Here is a 19,776-nt window from a genome sequence, read left to right on the forward strand (position 1 = left end):
GATTTCTGTGCATCACCCTAAACTCTGCTCATGGGCTCATTGTGTATCCGGACATAAAGTCATTGTGATGAAAGCATGTTTTTTTTTCCTGCATAACTTGCAGCATTGTTGCTTTTTATTGCTTCAGCTACACTATTCCATGTTGGATAATTTTCTTTGTACACTGCCTGACAACATATGTGCGTTCAATAAGATTGTTCAGTCCCATTTGCAAATTAGGTTTATTAAGAAATGTTTACAAACTTTCTGCTGTTTGCAATAAACCAATGGAAGAAGAAAAATGTAAATGGCTCAACACAACTAAATAAGTGGTTTCTCCAAATTCAGCACAAAATGCTGCACACGAGCTTCTGGCAGCATACACAATAAAAAAAAGTGTGTGTGTGGGTATATGTATATGTGCGTATATATATATATATATATATATATATATATATATATATATATATATATATATATATATATATATATATACATACATACAGGAGGACCAACAGACAGAAGTGACCCATATATATATATATATATATATATATATATATATATATATATATATATAGTCCCCTGACGAGCAGATGGACTGTAGCCTGTGATGCCACTGATCATACTATGCATATCTGACCTACAGTGTAAATTGTACACCTTGTGAGGGGCCAGAAGCTTGTCTCTTAAAGGTGAATGGCTGGCAAGTGATTGGATTGCTAGACTCAGGGACTTTGGTGACCCTCATGAGGGTCACACTTACTCTCCAGCTGATTATTATTATTTTTTTATATAGCACCATTAATTCCATGGTACTGTACATGAGAAAGGGGTTACGTACAGAGTTCTAGATATTGTTTAGGGTATGTGCACATGGCAGGATTTCTGGCAGAAATTTTCCTGACAAAAACCGGATATTTCTGCCAGAAATCCTCATGCGTTTTTTGCGCGTTTTTTATGCGTTTTTTTTTTTTTTTTGCGTTTTCCAAATGCATAGAATAGCGTGAAAAACGCAAAAAAATGCAAAATTAATGAACATGCTGCTTTTTTTACCGCAATGCGGTAAAAAAAACGCATCGTGCACAAAAATTGCAGAATGCATTCTAAATGATAGGATGCATAATGCATGCGTTTTTAATGAGTTTTTATCGCGAAAAAAAACACGAAAAAACTTGAACGTGTGCACATACCCTTACAGCAAAAAAAATTACACTGACAGAGTGGTACAGAGGGGAGAGGACCCTGTCCTTGCAGACTTACATTCTATAGGATAATGGGGAAGAGACATTAGGTGGGGGGTGCAGCAACTCTGGTGGTAGTGAGGTGTCGGCTCTGGTGGTGAGGCGGCTGCTCTTGTGGTGGTGAGGCGGCAGCTCGGGTGGTGGTGAGGCGGCAGCTCGGGTGGTGATGAGGCGGCAGAATGGTTATTGCAGGCTTTCCTGAAGAGATGGGTTTTCAGGTTCCGTCTGAAGGATCCGAGGGTGGTGGATAATCGGACATGTTGATTCCTGGGAAGAAGATTGGAGTCCGCTGCATTCAGACTATCCAGTGGCCAGAGAGGACATTGAAACGGCCCAAGGTACGGAGTCCCATGAGGTAGGCGTAGTCCAGGACTTATTGCATTCCATTATCATAGGACTTTTGTTTTATTTTGGGACCTGTGGGGGAAGGAGACAGGGCTTGGTTGCGCAGACAAGAGATGGGTCAGCCCTAAAGAGGTATCACCACACCCAGAGCCTGACAGGTTTCCCTTCTGTGTCCTTGTGGGGGATGAGAAGGTAGTGTCTCCTGAGACGAACATTCCTGAGCTAGAGGTGACCAGCGAACATTTTGTGGAGGTGTTCAATAATGTAGTCATAAATGGTAGAGCGCAGGAGTGGGGGGCTGACACCAGGTTTACCTATTTTATTTTAAGTGGGGACTTATTGTACTGGGTTACAAAGTGAAGGATGAGATAGTGGAACAGTTATTAGTAACAGGACCCTATAGACAGGATGTTGATGATGGCCCATTCACATGTCTTGGGTGGCCATCTGAGTGTAGACAAAACTCACCGGTTCATGCAGAGGTTCTATTGGCCTGGATGTCACCGGGAAACCTTAAAGTATTGCAGGTCCTGTCCCACCTTCCAGCTAATCGCCCCCACCTCTCACTGTGTAAGGCCCTGCAAATTACAAAACTGAACTGAACACCTCTCTGTACCATCCCCAGACGGGAAGCCTTGTGGAAAAATTCAATAAAACATTCAAGTGTATGCTTAGGAAGGTCCTAGAAAAGGACGGTTTAACTGGGACTGTTGTGAATTCTGCTCTTGGGCTCCCTCCGGTGGTTATGAGTGGTAGTGCTGCAGTAGTTGGATCGCAGCATTTATCAGGTGTATCCATTTTTTGCAATTTGGGCTGGGCTATTTAAGTCCTGCTTTATCCTTTAGTCAGTGCCAGTTGTCCATTGTTTTTGGAGGATTCTCATCCATACTTGGTCTCTCCTGGTCTGCTGTTCATTTCTTCAAAGATAAGTTCTGGCCTTGTTTTTGCTGTCCACCTGCTGTGGACCTTATAGTCTGTGCATTTTCTTGTTTTGTTTTGTCCAGCTTTGTCTGTGAAGGATTTTTTGCAGCCTAGCTGTGTCTCTGGAGATGCAGATATACCCTCCATGTCTTTAGTCAGATGTGGTGTTTTGTATTTTCTGTGGTGGATATTTTCTAGTGTTTTAATACTGACCGCATAGTACTCTGTCCTATTCTTCCTTTTTAGCTAGTATGGCCTCCTATGCTAAATCCTGATTTCATGTCTGCGTATGTTATTTCCCTCTCCTCTCACAGTCAATATTTGTGGGCGGCTGTCTATCCTTTGGGGATTTTCTCTGAGGCAAGATAGTTTTCCCGTTTCTGTCTTTAGGGGTAGTTAGTTCTTAGGCTGTGTCGAGGGGTCTAGGGAGTGTTAGGTACCCCCCACGGCTACATCTAGTTGCGCTGCTAGTTCAGGGTTTGCCGTCAGTAAAGGTACCACCTTCTCCAGAGTACGTCTCATGCTGCTCCTAGACCACCAGATCATAACAGACTGTCTCCTGCCTTCTTTATCTAGAAGGTTTCACGGGACTCTGAATTCTGTCCATTTGAAATTCTGTATGGCTGACATCCGCTAGGTCTCCTTGATATACCGAATGAAACCGAAGTCACTCCCCACCGGAACGTCATCGAGGACGTCGCTTAGATAGGATTGCGAAAGTGATGCCCATCGTAAAAGGACATCTCTTCCAGGCACAAGAAGCTCAATCTTGGGTCTACAACCGTTCAGCTTCAGGGACCGAGTCCTCTTTCTAATTCCCACCGTGGAGAGTAAGTTATTGACCAAGTGGTAAGGGCCTTATGAGGTGGTGGAAAAGCTTGGTGAAGTGAACTAGAAGATTCATTAACCAGGAAGATGCAAGCCATACCACGTCAATCTCATCAAGCCGTGGCAAGAGAGCCAGAAGCACATGTTGAGAAAGTCGCAGTAGTGGAGTCGCAGCAGTGTCGGGAATTGCAGCAGAACAAGGACCTCTTCTCCGATTTGCCTGGGTGTAAAAAAGTCATAGAACACAAGGTTCTGAACCCCATGTGCGGGTGAAATTGAATCCCTATCGAATTCCTGAGCCCCAACAAGAGCTGATCTCCAAGGAAGTAAGTCGCATGTTGAAATTCATAGTCACTGAGAAATCCAAGAGCAGATGGAGATTCTGCAATGATTATAGTAGCCTGATTAAAGTTTCCAAGTTCGATGCATGTCAGTGAGCTGATCGAGAGAATTGGGCCAGCAAGGTACATAACCACCTTTTGTATTTAACAAAGGGATATTGGCAAATCCTCATGTCACAAGAAGCCAAGGAGAAGACTGCTTTTTCTACACCTGACAAATGCTTCCAGTACGTTCGGATGACATTTGCACTGCAGGGAGCCCCAACCACCTTCCAGAGGGTCATGGACTCTTAGGAAGGCAGTTTTTTTTTTTTTCAATAAATCCCAAAAAAATGTGCCATGGGGAAAGAGTCCAAATACCTAGAATATGTAGTAGGTAGAGGCGACATCAAATCAAAGATTAGAAAAGTGGATGCAATCCAAAACTGTCAGAGACCGGTCTCAAAGAAGCAAGTTAGAGCCTTTCTAAGAATCGTGGGGTAGTACAGGAGATTCATCCCAAATTTTGCCATGATGGCCTCTCCACTGACTGATCTCAAAGGGACTGACCTCAAAGGGACGGACCTCAAAGGGACGAAATGGCCAAATGGACTGCAGAGGCGAACACAGGCCTTTCAAGAACTGAAGTAGCTTTGTGTAAGCAATCGGCCCTGGTTGCCCTAGACTTCAAGAACACTCCAGACAGACGCTTCAGAAGTCTTTTTAGGAGTAGTCCTTTCTCAGGACATACACTGGGAGGAGCACCCCATTCCCTACCAAAGCTATTGGCATGTGAAAATTATTATTCCATTGTAGAAAAAGAATACTTGGCCATAAAGTGGGCGGTGAACACATTATGGTACTGTTAGGGCAAAAATTTTAATTAGTATCAGAACACGCCCCACTGCGGTGGATGAGGGAGAAAAAAGGTTTCCCGCTGGTTTCTAGCCCTCCAGGATTTGAAGAGGGGGAGGAATGTAAGGTGGCTACCTGACACATTTTGTGGGAAGTATGTATCACAGAGGTCGTCATCTGTGATGTAAACCTAGAGTAATGTTTCTGTGCACATAGTACGAAGAGGCTTGTTTGGTGCATCTGGGCCAGGTTTTACTCGCAGGCTGAGAGCTGAGCGGGTCTGACTTCCCACATACCACACCTCCGTGTGTGGTTCACATGTTAAAATAGAGTCTGTTGTTTGACACATGGGTCTGTGTGTGGATAAAGAAGGCCTCCTGTGTGTTATTTCCAGACTGAGCTGGTATACTGGATTCTATGTGTGACCAGGACTGGCTCTAAAGAGACTTTGTGAAGAACTTTTCTTTGTTTTGACTGCACTGAAAGGATGTTTTATTTTTCCTTAGTGGCTGGTTTATTTATAATTTATTATACATAAAAAGTGGGATTGAGGAGGTTTCTTTCACCAGTACATTGTATGGTAATTTGCATAGTGTAATTCTAAACTACCACTCATTCCACAAAAATAAGCCCTCATACAGCTGTGTCAAAGTAACAATAAGAGTCCTAGCTCTTGGAACAAGGGGAGGAAAAAAAGTAAACTATAATAATGTCTGTGCCCTTAAAAGGTTAAAGAAGAATCAGCCGCATATGGAACTGCCTTAGCTTTCCCGCTATAATTCGCTACAGGCATCACCTAGCCCCCGCCATGCTTCACTGTAGGCAGCACAAGCCCCTGTCATTCTTCATTGTAGGCAAGGTGTTCTTTTCAATGTATTCTTAGTCCAGACATATCGCTGATCCATAGGTTCAGAAAGTTCCAGTTTTGTTTAATCGCTCCTTTAAACAGAATTAAAAACTTTTGTGGTTTATTTATTTGCTTCTGAGCATATTGGAGCTGACATTTCTTGCACTTTTGGTTTAGTAGAGGTGTTGTCTTGGAATGTGGGTATAGATACCTTCAGTGTTTAGTATGTGCCTAAAGACATGTGCACACATCATCTTTTTCAGGCGGAAAAGGCTCAAGAAACCTACTAAAATATACTCTTATGAATGAACATAAGCATTTCTATGTAAAAATTACTCATTGTGCATAAGTTCAGACTTTTGAATGTCTTTTTTAACCACTTTAGGTTTCTAAAAAGAAAACATCTGGCCATTCTTTTGCCATTTTGCAGCTCGGACGATTTACAATACAAGTTAATAGGAATTCTCAGAAGATGCCTGGACGTCTTTTGTAGAGTTTTTCCATGAAAAAAAAAAAAGCTAGCCATTTCTTCATTATGCAATGAAATAAATAAAATTACACTAATAAAAGATGTGACAAAAACCATTAGAAAACACTATCAAAAACCGTCGACAGCCAAAACTGTCAGAAAAATGTCCAGGAAACAGCCAAAAAAAATGACACAAAAGACAGTTCATGAAAAAAACAAACTCTGAAGTGTCTTCAGCTTGAGAACATCAGCGGGTTTGCCTTCGTTTAAGAGACGTTGTGTGCATGTGGCCCAACTATACAAACTGAAACCTTAGCGCCAGCTGCCACCTTTGCTGCAGGCCTTTTGCAGTCAAGGGTTTCTGACAACTTGCCCCTGCAGGAATCTGGTAGCTGCAGTTGTTGGCTTCTTTTTTCTACCACATGGAGGCAGTGGGTAGAGAAGCCAGTGTTGCTACAACTTTAAACTTGTGAACTATGAGCTGCTATAACTTGAGGAACACTCTGTGCCTTTGTATCTTTTTAGTATGCTTTCTAGTGATGAGCAAGTGTACACGCTCGGGTGATCTCCGAGTATTTTGTTAGTGTTCGGAGATTTAGTTTTCATTGCGGCAGCTGAATGATTTACAGCTAATACCCAGCCTGAGTACATGTGGGGATTGCCTGGTTGCTAGGGAATCCCCACATGTAATCAAGCTGTCTAGTAGCTGTAAATCATCCAGCTGCGGCAAGGAAAACTAAATCTCTCTCTCATCACTAGTGCTTTCCCTTGTTTGTGTTAGACAGTCATATCTTGTCTTAGTGCTGCAGTCACACATCTGTGTCGTGGTCTGACCTCGGACCCTGTTGCACGGACTGTCTGCGGGGCTCCTGACCAGAATTTGACGGTCTCATGTATGCCTATGAGCAGTGGCGTAACTTGAAACTCATGGACCCCGATGCAAAAGCTCCAACGGGGCTCCCAAATATTTTAAATCTTTTAATAGCACTAGTCTTTTTCTATAGGCCAAAGGGACTTTTAGGGCCCCCTAGGCTCCAGGGCCAGGTTGCGATTGCAATCCCAGCACCTGTTGTAGTTACGCCCCTACCTATGAGCTTGTTAAGTTTGGGTTAGGAGACCCATGGACAGTCTGTGCTTCCACAATAGCCATATTATCACCATGCAATCATGTGCCAGTCACCAAACCTTTTAGCCAGTGCAGGTATTGGATGTGTTTTATGTCATGCACACCTGCTGCAGGCACTGACACCCTGCTGCAGGCACTGACACCCTGCTGCAGGCACTGACACCCTGCTGCAGGCACTGACACCCTGCTGCAGGCACTGACACCCTGCAGCAGGCACTGACACCCTGCAGCAGGCACTGACACCCTGCAGCAGGCACTGACACCCTGCAGCAGGCACTGACACCCTGCTGCAGGCACTGACACCCTGCTGCAGGCACTGACACCCTGCTGCAGGCACTGACACCCTGCTGCAGGCACTGACACCCTGCTGCAGGCACTGACACCCTGCTGCAGGCACTGACACCCTGCAGCAGGCACTGACACCCTGCAGCAGGCACTGACACCCTGCAGCAGGCACTGACACCCTGCAGCAGGCACTGACACCCTGCTGCAGGCACTGACACCCTGCTGCAGGCACTGACACCCTGCTGCAGGCACTGACACCCTGCAGCAGGCACTGACACCCTGCAGCAGGCACTGACACCCTGCAGCAGGCACTGACACCCTGCAGCAGGCACTGACACCCTGCAGCAGGCACTGACACCCTGCTGCAGGCACTGACACCCTGCAGCAGGCACTGACACCCTGCAGCAGGCACTGACACCCTGCAGCAGGCACTGACACCCTGCTGCAGGCACTGACACCCTGCAGCAGGCACTGACACCCTGCAGCAGGCACTGGCACCCTGCTGCAGGCACTGGCACCCTGCTGCAGGCACTGGCACCCTGCTGCAGGCACTGGCACCCTGCTGCAGGCACTGGCACCCTGCTGCAGGCACTGGCACCCTGCTGCAGGCACTGGCACCCTGCTGCAGGCACTGGCACCCTGCTGCAGGCACTGGCACCCTGCTGCAGGCACTGGAACCCTGCTGCAGGCACTGGCACCCTGCTGCAGGCACTGGCACCCTGCTGCAGGCACTGGCACCCTGCTGCAGGCACTGGCACCCTGCTGCAGGCACTGGCACCCTGCTGCAGGCACTGGCACCCTGCTGCAGGCACTGGCACCCTGCTGCAGGCACTGGCACCCTGCTGCAGGCACTGGCACCCTGCTGCAGGCACTGGCACCCTGCATTATTACATCAGGTCCTGGAGACTCTTAGGAGAGGTTCAATGCAGGGGTTGAATCAATCTGGGACTGCAGTAATCAGTAGAAGGGGCATTTTGTGTTGCATTTGGAAAAAACGCTTGTTACATTAGATGTTCGGCTGTTTACACAGTTCTTGGTTTGATTTATTGCAAACAGCAGAAAGTTAGAACATTTTCCTATTAAACCTACCGTAATTTGCAATAATGGGTGAATTATAACTCTCATAAACAACTAAATAACTTACCATTGCACATATATAGCATGTTGACTGGATTTAAGTGCAGAAAACCCACATTGTAATGCACAGATCCCCTCTACACATTGTGGAAATTTCTGATGTGTAAAGCGACCTGTGGTGTGGAGAGGAAATCTGTAGCATGTCCACGCTTTCTGTGAATATTCCTTTGCATACAGCTGTGAAAACGCAGCGTAAAATCCATGACATTATCATTAAGTTTTTACTTGCAATGTGCAGAAATTCATGACAAAATCCGCAAGTAAATCATGTACTGTTGGGTTATGTTCACACTTTGCGTTTTTTTTTTTTTTTTTTTTTTGCAGCCTTTTTTTTTTTACGCCAAGTAAACGTAAAAAAGTTTAGTTCTTAAAACAAAAATCTGATTCAATTTCATCAGGTTTTGGCACCAAAAACACAGCGAAACCTGATACCTTTTGGGTTTTTTTGCAGCGTTTTTTTTCAGTGTTTTTGCACTGTGAATGGGTAAAAATGCTGAAAGTGACTTGATGCATTTTGAAAAAAAAAAAACAGAAAAAAACCAAGGTGTGTGCATGAGATTTGTGAAGTCTCAGTTACTTTGCTGGTACTGTGTAACGCAGCAGAAAATTTGCATAAAAAAAGCTGAAACAAAAAAAAACTTAAAAACCGCAATGTGTGAACATAGCCTTAAAATGGTATTAAAACTTCCAGTACAGCTCTTCTACCTGGTTGATGGTAGTGCCTGCATCCAAACTATTGTACTAGCATGAGAAGATGAAGCTTTCATTTTTACATTTTTGTTTTTTATTGCATATATTTCCTTGTCGTAACTGCTGCAGACATGCGGTAAAGAATCACTTACTGTATATATTAAAGGGGCTGTCCCCTTTCAGAAAATCTTAAGTCCCTAGATGCAGCTTTTTTTTTTCTTTAACAAAGAGTATTACTCACCATCCCCAGGTCCGGCGCTGAGTCTTCCAGATTCTGATATCGGCTGCTTTGTTGATGTAACATCGACAGCACTGCAGCCAATCAGTGAGCTCAGCAGCTCTGACGGGGCGTTCAGTGTACCTGCTCACTCATCGCTGACTGAGTGCTGGACCCGGGGAGGTTCAGTAAAAAAAGTGTTTGTTATTAAAGAAAAAATGGCAGTCGAGGACAGATCAAGGTTTTCTTAAAGAGGACAACCCCTCTAAGCACCTCATACAGTTAGGTAATGATGCATACATCTGCATGCCACAAAAGAATCGGCTGAGCAGCTTTTGATACCAAATGTCAGGGTGTAGCGATGTTGTTCGGACCACCATAAGCGATCTCAATAATTGCTAATATATACTCTGTGCATGCGGGGGGATGTGTTTAGGATTTCCCCATTTTCTGCTCAGGCAGTGTACATTGTATATTTGCTTGTGTCTTGTCTTCACATGTATTTTTTTCATCATTTTTACTGTTGCTAACTGAACATTATGCTTTGTGTTGTCAGCTGTCCATGTACACGTGTTTGAACCCAATCCTTGTCTCTCTTGCCTACATTTCAGTCAGAGCTAAGGCATGGTCCGTTTTACTATATGAAGCAGCCACTCACCACAGACCCTGTTGATGTTGTACCGCAGGACGGCCGCAATGACTTCTACTGCTGGGTTTGTCACCGGGAAGGACAAGTCCTATGCTGTGAGCTCTGCCCCAGAGTTTATCATGCTAAGTGTCTGAAACTGACTGCTGAGCCTGAGGGCGACTGGTTTTGTCCTGAGTGTGAGGTGAGGCTCCACATGTGACCGGCTCAGTGGACCTTACATATCCATATTATATCGTATTTCTGGATTCTTGTAGGGGGTGCAGGGGCGGGTACAGGCAACTCTAATGGACAGTTCATTTGTAAACCGTCTGGACACATCTTAAGGTCCATTTTCACGGACTGACAGGTGACCTGCTACCATCACCGATTGGCAAACATTAACCGATCATCGGTTGTTTGACTGCGTGCTCACACACAGTCCAAAATCTCATTGAGTGATCTATAGTAACTTTTTGGTTGTTCATTGGGGGATTGTCAGCCTGATTACATGACAAGATAAGCGTTTACAATTCCCCTTTCCCCTTACAATCATTTACAATTATCTTCCATTGTAAATGCCCTTTTAGTCTTTGAATCAGGGGACGATTGGACAATTTAGGGCCAGCTGTGAAGAACTTTTAAAAACAGGGGGTCTTCGATGAGTAGTCCGCAATCTTTCCCATTCCTATTATTGGTCAGCTCAGGCACCTAATGTGCAGAGTGTGTTACTGGGACACTCGGTTGGAGGGGTCTGAGAATATAATCTCTTATAAGGAAAACCGGGAATGTAGAGGTGGAGATGCTCCAGATACACGGTCTTTGGGAACCCACTTACAGCGTCTCTGGGAGCGTTGGGATTGTCGCTGTATTCTTTCCTAGTAATGTGTTTTCTATCTCCAGAAAATCACAGTTGCAGAATGCATAGAGACCCAGAGTAAAGCAATGACTATGTTGACCATAGATCAGCTTTCGTACCTGCTAAAATTTGCACTACAGAAGATGAAGCAGCCTGGGGTAAGTCAGCCACCAAGGACCCGAAATTCATTACATCTTTACAAAATGTTCTACCTGATGGGTGTCCTCATGGCTTCAAAGGGATTAGCTGCTAAGAATTCAGTCTTTGAATTGACAATTGTGAAAATTACCTGCAGATGTACCATCATAGTGTACACATATTCTACATATACAAATGCATAGCTCCGTTCAGTCCTGTCCCGGTAGCTCAAAATCTGATACCACATTCTGTTACACATGCAGAAAATGTAAAACCCCTGCAGATTGTTGTCCTGACCTGATACAGTTGTGAGAAGCAATTGCTGAAGGGAGTGGTGCCGACCGCCGAGCTGCTGTGCTGGCAGCATTGGATGTAAAGGGGTTTAGTCATCATTATGTGGAGAGTTTGTGTGATTCATTCACAGGCCTGCAGAATGCGTGTCACTGTGAGGGACATTTCCTATAGCCAAAGTAAAGTGAATTATCTTTCTGCATTTTAAAAGCCAAAAATATAAATCAATATATATGCAGCATTATTTAGATTGAGTAGAATGCTGTGTCATGCCCAGTCAGTTATTGGAAGTATCTGGTCTCTGGCACATCTTCCCCAGGGTCACAGTAAGAAACCAGAGATGAGCGACTTCACTTGGGTCCAGTGGCCGCGTCGTTAGTCTGTGGCTGCCAGACAAGAGCCCTGTGACTTGCCTCCGCCCTGCCGGCATTCCCGGGGCCTGTGCTGGTTAGAAAGTACCCCCGGCGCGATGCCATGTGTGCATCCTCGCTGCTACTATGAAGTCGCACCTCACATAAAAATCAGTAGAAGCGCCAGGGATTCCAGCAGATTAGGAGACTGTTTGCCACCCGGCGGCTATGGACTGCTGACGTGGCCATTAGACCAGGGTCCTGCCAATCGGTTTGCTCCTCTCTATTACAAATTAATCATTTAGTTAATAAGAATATATCATCATGTTTTCACTATGTAATCCGAGAGCAGCATGATGTAGGGAAAGACACACAAATTCCAGCGATGTCACTTGCTGGTCTGCATGCTGTCATTTTGATACAATCATAGCTTTCTCTGCTGCAGAGCTTGAATACTGAGCTGTGTATAACCTTCCCCCACACCATCGATTAGCTGATTTCTGTGAACATTGTGAATAGGCAAAAAGCAGCCAATACAGAGCAGTTGTCCAGCATGCACAAAACACCTACTCCTGTAGTGATAATCTCCTGATAAAACACTGATTTTAATTGAAAAAAAAATGCATCCCATCGTAAGTCTCATCGCTGCAATCGGGGTCTCAGCTCTTACATCATGCTGCTCTCAGATTACATAACAAAAACCTCCTGACAGATTTCCTTTAATATCTTCACAAAAGAATACAAGAAATAGAAAACTTCATTTATTTATTCTTCTGTGATCTGACAGCAGGTAGTGTAACGCGCAGAGGATTGTCCAGACTGGATATTGTTGGGAGGAGAATACTGTGCGACTTGACGCTTTATTCAACTCTTCCTGTCTGAAATCTAGTGGCCATGGGTCCCCCCCTCTGTTCTGTGAGTGGTGGGATCCACACTGATCTTACAATTATCACCTATCCAGTGAATAGATGATATTTTTTGCAGAGTGGAATACCCTTTAAACTTTTATCTAATTGGATATTTGGAAGTGAGCGAGCAGGAAGCCTCAGGTGTGTATTCTGCGGAGGTCTCTGACTCTTCTTATTCCAACAATGTTTCTCTCTGTCCTTATGTAATTATTGAAAAAATACGTGACACTCTTATAGGGTGCTCAAATAGGGTTCCACCCCATAGATCAATAAAGTAGAATTTGGCACTCCAATATTCAATGCTGAATATATATTTATCGTACATAGAAGACACAATGACGCACCTCCGGTTATCGTCCAGTCATGTGATATCCACATGCGCGCATGACAGGAAGGGAGGCGTATAATAGGAAATGTCCTCACACTGATGTATAATGGTTTATATGTTTGTGTCATTGTTTATCTATTGTATTTTAGCTCTGAGGAAGGCCATTTTAGGCCAAAACGTGAACTGTAACTGTTTAGTGGATCTTCCTGTGTTCTCCATGTACAATAAATATATTTTCAGTATCGAATATTTGAGCGCCAAATTCTACTTTATCTGTCCTTGTGTTTGGTTCAGTAATTTGTCACTGCTGCGGTTCCAGCATATAGTAACATTTGTGCATTTCACGTTACAGACTGAACCCTTCCAGAAGCCGGTGTCATTAGAGCAGCATCCTGATTACTCAGAATATATATTTAATCCTATGGATCTCAGTACATTAGAAAAGGTCAGTGTTTGCGTCCTGCATGAGCCGCGTTGTGTGGTCGGACCAGTGGCTTCTGTGGATAACGCCACCGTTTGTCCCTTACACCAGAAAAAGTGAAACATTCGTTCCACTCCCCAAATAAAAGATTTTGTGCTCTAATGCAACACGGCCGACCTTTCTTCCCAATGACATACATGTAAGATAAAGCTCCCCTTTTGTGTTATGGATGGCTCGTCTTTAACCAGTTATTTCCCAGGCCTCTCATAGATGCTTCTGGTGGTTTGCAGAGAGCGGGAACGTTCCTGGTACCCAAATATTCTCTCATATGTACAGTAGCAGCTGTTTCTCTTGCAATTGTTCTTGATATATATCTCCATCCATTAACTGCTTTTCTTTATTTTTTGCAGAATGTTAAAAAGAAAATGTACGGTTGCACAGAAGCCTTCCTGGCAGAAGCCAAATGGATATTGCATAACTGCATCATATATAATGGGGGTAAGTGATGTTTATTCCCAAGGCTGCATCAAGACATAGCATATTTTATGGTCGGTTCACTGCAGGGTGAATTCACTTCTTTGTTATTTTGTGCTCCCCTTTGGTCCTGTATCTGAATAAGGACTGTACCCGTAAGCGCCACATCGAATAGTTTAATATGGGTCAGCCTAAAATGTATAGAGTATGGGCTTAATACATGCTGTCCTTTAGACTAAGAAAACCATGAGTAAAGCACATGCAAAGTGTAGGCGTAGATGTGTCATGATAAAATGATAATAGTGAACCCTAAAGCCAATACCGCTGCTGGCTTTTAGGCATTCGGTTGCAGCAAAGGACCCATCTGGCGATTGTGAGAGCAAAGTCTGTGTGGACAGTGATCAGCAAATGATAAGTCTATAATGCCTCGCTCTGTTCTTCAGATGGTGGAACAGATTATGTCATTATTCTGGACTATGCTGGGAGTTGTAGTGTCACAGCCTCACGTGACCTCTCCTCAACCGATTAATGATGTTTTATTTTCTTTTTACACAGGAAATCACAAATTAACACAAACCGCTAAAGTAATAATCAAGATATGTGAACATGAGGTGAGAACAGAATGTGGTAACGCGTGGATGTGTGTTATTCTTGTGCTTAGGGGGCTATTTGTTTTTGTTATGGTGCCATTCTCTCAGTCCTACTGAAATGCTCAGCTTCCTTGCCTTGGAGCTGTGGCTCCAGACTGTTACTCTACTAGGATGGCACAGAGAGTAACACTAACCTACACTTTAGCCTTTCAGCACCCAACTCTCTCAGAATAGGTATAGAATAGAACCCTGCATTGAGCATTGGTTGGGCACGATGACCCAGGAGGTCCCTTCCTACTCTAACATTCTACCATTCTATGAGATCCTTCTGTTTTTCCAGGAGATGAACTGCTGCAGAAGTTTCTGGCAGCTGTCTAAAGACTCCCATACACATATGAATGCACTGATATCGACGTGTTCTTACTAGGATCTAGTATAGATGGAGTCACCGGCATACTGATGGTCAAGCGAGATGTTGATCGTGCATATCCGATTTGCCAATCTCATTGTTGTCCCTGAAATACACCCGTGGCTGATGTGGCAGTTGGTGGCTTTCTCATATTAAACACAGGAGCGCTCAGTCGAGCAAGCGCTTTTGTGTATCGGAGAGTCTGCCAAAATGTCTGTCGGACAAACAACCATCTAAGGCCCCTTTCACACATCAGTTTTTTGCCATCAGTCACAATCCGTTGGCTCGACAGATCCGTCACAGATTGTGAAAAACTGAAGCGACGGATCTGTTTTTTTGCCGGATCCGACTAGTGGATCTGGCTAATTGGATCCTAAAAAAATCGGAGCAAGCTCAGTAAAAAAAAAAAAAAAAAATGGAATCTGTCTCCGGATTCCATCATTTGACGGATCTGGCACCATAGGATTCCATTCCAGCAAACGACGGACAGCGACGGATCCGTCACTGTCCGTTTTTTCGACAGACACAAAAAAACGTTACTATGTCCGTTGTCTCTGGCTGCCGGACAAACTATTTTCGACGGATCCAGCGAACGACGGATGAAACATAAGGCCATCTCTCGCTAATACAAGTCTATGAGAAAAAAATCCTTTTTTTCAAAATTTGACGGATTGCGATTGGTGGCAAAAGCTGATGTGTGAAAGGGGTCTAATGTGTATGTCAAGCTTTATCTAACTTCCCATTGAGAACACATGCACGCTCAACAGAGCCGTTCCCACGCACACATACAGTGGGGAAAATAAGTAACGTATATACTCGAGTACAAGCCGAGATTTTCAGCCCAAAAAAATGGGCTGAAAGTGCCCCACTCGGCTTACACTCGAGTCATGGTCGGCGGGTGAGGGGGAGTGATGACTGTCACATACTCACCTGCTCCTGGCGCTGTCCCTGCATGTCCCATGGTCTCCGGCGCCGGCAGCTTCTTCCCCTGTTCAGCGGTCACGTGGTACCGCTCCTTAAAGTAGTGAATATGGACTACACTCCCATTGGGGTGGAGCCGCATATTCATTACTGTAATGAGCGGTACCACGTGACTGCAGAACAGAGGAAGAAGCTCCGGGTGCCGAAGACCATCTGTCCGGGAGAAGCTGCCAGGGACCGCGCCGGAGCAGGTGAGTATTTCATATTCACAATTCCTCGTTCCACCGTCGCTCTACCGCATCCTCTGCAGTGACTGTTCAGGTCAGAGGGCGCGATGATGTATTAGTGTGCGCACCACCCTGAACAGTCAGTGCGGAGAGACGGGACGGTGACGAGCAGCAGGCAGCGACAGGAGGTGAGTATGTCTTTTTTTTTTTTTTTTTTAATTGTAGCAGCAGCAGCATTATATGTGGCACATTGTTATATGGAGCATCTTATGGGGCCATAAAGAACTGTATGGAGCATTATATGTGGAGCATTATATGTGGCACATTGTTATATGGAGCATCTTATGGGGCCATAATGAACTGTATGGAGCATTATATGTGGCACCTTGCTATATGGAGCATCTTATGGGGCCATAAAGAACTGTATGGAGCATTATATGTGGAGCATTATATGTGGCACATTGTTATATGGAGCATCTTATGGGGCCATAAAGAACTGCATGGAGCATTATATGTGGCACATAGTTATATGGAGCATCTTATGGGGCCATAAAGAACTGTATGGAGCATTATATGTGGAGCATTATATGTGGCACATTGTTATATGGAGCATCTTATGGGGCCATAAAGAACTGCATGGAGCATTATATGTGGCACATTTTTATATGGAGCATCTTATGGGGCCATAATAAACTGCATGGAGCATTACCTGTGGCACATTGCTATATGGAGCATCTTATGGGGCCATAATGAACTGTATGGAGCATTATATGTGGCACCTTGCTATATGGAGCATCTTATGGGGCCATAAAGAACTGTATGGAGCATTATATGTGGCACATTGCTATATGGAGCATCTTATGGGGCCATAATGAACTGTATGGAGCATTATATGTGGCACATTGCTATATGGAGCATCTTATGGGGCCATAATCAACATTTGTGAGCATTATATGCGGCATATTTTAATATGGAGCATCTTATGGGGCCCATCATCAATTTTATGGAGCAATAAAATTGGAGCAATTTTAACCCCTTCATGACCCAGCCTATTTTGACCTTAATGACCTGGCTGTTTTTTGCAATTCTGACCAGTGTCCCTTTATGAGGTAATAACTCAGGAACGCTTCAACGGATCCTAGCGGTTCTGAGATTGTTTTTTCGTGACATATTGGGCTTCATGTTAGTGGTAAATTTAGGTCAATAAATTATGCGTTTATTTGTGATAAAAACGGAAATTTGGCGAAAATTTTGAAAATTTCGCAATTTTCACAATTTGAATTTTTATTCTGTTAAACCAGAGAGTTATGTGACACAAAATAGTTAATAAATAACATTTCCCACATGTATACTTTACATCAGCACAATTTTGGAAACAAAATTTTTTTTTGCTAGGAAGTTATAAGGGTTAAAATTTGACCAGCGATTTCTCATTTTTACAACGAAATTTACAAAACCATTTTTTTTAGGGACCACCTCACATTTGAAGTCAGTTTACGGGGTCTATATGGCTGAAAATACCCAAAAGTGACACCATTCTAAAAACTGCACCCCTCAAGGTGCACAAAACCACATTCAAGAAGCTTATTAACCCTTCAGGTGCTTCACAGCAGCAGAAGCAACATGGAAGGAAAAAATGAACATTTAACTTTTTAGTCACAAAAATTATCTTTTAGCAACAATTTTTTTGATTTCACAATGGTAAAAGGAGAAACTGAACCACGAAAGTTTTTGTCCAATTTGTCCTGAGTACGCTGATACCTCATATGTAGGGGTAAACTACTGTTTGGGCGCACGGCAGGGCTTGGAAGGGAAGGAGCGCCATTTGACTTTTTGAATGAAAAATTGGCTCCACTCTTTAGCGGACACCATGTCACGTTTGGAGAGCCCACGTGTGCCTAAAAATTGGAGCTCCCCCACAAGTGACCCCATTTTGGAAACTAGACACCCCAAGGAACTTATCTAGATGCATATTGAGCACTTTGAACCCCCAGGTGCTTCACAAATGGATCCGTAAAAATGAAAAAGTACTTTTTTTTCACAAAAAAATAATTTTAGCCTCATTTTTTTCATTTTCACATGGGCAACACGATAAAATGGATCCTAAAATTTGTTGGGCAATTTCTCCTGAGTACACTGATACCTCACATGTGGGGGTAAACCACTGTTTGGGCACATGGTAAGGCTCGGAAGGGAAGGAGCGCCATTTGACTTTTTGAATGGAAAATTAGCTCCAATTGTTAGCTCCCCCACAAGTGACCCCATTTTGGAAACTAGACCCCCCAAGGAACTTATCTAGATGCATATTGAGCACTTTAAACCCCCAGCTGCTTCACAGAAGTTTATAACGCAGAGCCATGAAAATAAAAAATAACTTTTCTTTCCTCAAAAATGATTTTTTAGCCTGGAATTTCCTATTTTGCCAAGGGTATTAGGAGAAATTGGACCCCAAATGTTGTTGTCCAGTTTGTCCTGAGTACGCTGATACCCCATATGTGGGGGTAAACCACTGTTTGGGCGCACGGCAGGGCTCGGAAGGGAAGGCACGCCATTTGGCTTTTTAAATGGAAAATTAGCTCCAATCATTAGCGGACACCATGTCACGTTTGGAGAGCCCCTGTGTGCCTAAACATTGGAGATCCCCCACAAATGACCCCATTTTGGAAACTAGACCCCCAAAGGAACTAATCTAGATGTGTGGTGAGGACTTTGAACCCCCAAGTGCTTCACAGAAGTTTATAACGCAGAGCCATGAAAATAAAATAAAAAATTATTTTCTCAAACATGATCTTTTAGCCTGCAATTTTTTATTTTCCCAAGGGTAACAGGAGAAATTTGACCCCAATATTTGTTGTCCAGTTTCTCCTGAGTACGGTGATACCCCATATGTGGGGGTAAACTACTGTTTGGGCACATGCCGGGGCTCGGAAGTGAAGTAGTGACGTTTTGAAATGCAGACTTTGATGGAATGCTCTGCGGGCGTCACGTTGCGTTTGCAGAGCCCCTGGTGTGCCTAAACAGTAGAACCCCCCCACAAGTGACCCCATTTTAGAAACTAGACCCCCCAAGGAACTTATCTAGATATGTGGTGAGCACTTTGAACTCCCAAGTGCTTCACAGACGTTTACAACGCAGAGCCGTGAAAATAAAAAATCATTTTTCTTTCCTCAAAAATGATGTTTTAGCAAGCATTTTTTTATTTTCACAAGGGTAACAGGAGAAATTGGACCCCAATAATTGTTGCGCAGTTTGTCCTGAGTATGCTGGTACCCCATATGTGGGGGTAAACCACTGTTTGGGCACACGTCGGGGCTCGGAAGTGAGGGAGCACCATTTAACTTTTTGAATACAAGATTGTCTGGAATCAATGGTGGCGCCATGTTGCGTTTGGAGACCCTGATGTGCCTAAACAGTGGTAACCCCTCAATTCTACCTCCAACACTAAGCCCCCCACACCCCTAACCCTAATCCCAACTGTAGCCATAACCCTAATCACAACCCTAACCGCAACACACCCCTAACCACAACCCTAACCCCAACACACCCCTAACCCTAACCACAACCCTAATTCCAACCCTAACCCTAAGGCTATGTGCCCACGTTGCGGATTCGTGTGAGATTTTTCAGCATCATTTTTGAAAAATCTGCGGGTAAAAGGCACTGCGTTTTACCTGTGGATTTACCGCGGATTTCCAGTGTTTTTTGTGCGGATTTCACCTGCGGATTCCTATTGAGGAACAGGTGTAAAACGCCGCGGAATCCGCACAAAGAATTGACATGCTGCGGAAAATACAACGCAGCGTTTCCGCATGGTATTTTCCGCACCATGGGCACAGTGGATTTGGTTTTCCATAGGTATACTTGGTACTGTAAACCTGATGGAACACTGCTGCGGATCCGCAGCCAAATCCGCACCGTGTGCACATGGCCTAATTCTAAAGGTATGTGCACACGCTGCGGAAAACGCTGCGG

At 44.2% G+C, this 19,776-nt stretch overlaps 1 protein-coding gene across 11 annotated transcripts in view; it reads left to right on the top strand.

The window, feature by feature from the left end:
- Window positions 1-19,776, top strand: part of ZMYND8 (zinc finger MYND-type containing 8) — a 73,911-nt gene that overhangs the window by 26,901 nt on the left and 27,234 nt on the right. For all 11 annotated transcript variants that reach the window (XM_069750850.1, XM_069750843.1, XM_069750854.1 and 8 more), the window contains 5 exons: window positions 9,875-10,093; window positions 10,792-10,905; window positions 13,115-13,207; window positions 13,594-13,681; window positions 14,213-14,268. In XM_069750850.1, coding sequence (XP_069606951.1) covers window positions 9,875-10,093; window positions 10,792-10,905; window positions 13,115-13,207; window positions 13,594-13,681; window positions 14,213-14,268 — 570 coding nt within the window. The remainder of the gene's footprint in view (window positions 1-9,874; window positions 10,094-10,791; window positions 10,906-13,114; window positions 13,208-13,593; window positions 13,682-14,212; window positions 14,269-19,776) is intronic.

Source organism: Ranitomeya imitator, chromosome 2 (genome assembly GCF_032444005.1).
Source record: "Ranitomeya imitator isolate aRanImi1 chromosome 2, aRanImi1.pri, whole genome shotgun sequence".
In the NCBI taxonomy this organism is placed as follows: Eukaryota; Metazoa; Chordata; class Amphibia; order Anura; family Dendrobatidae; genus Ranitomeya; species Ranitomeya imitator.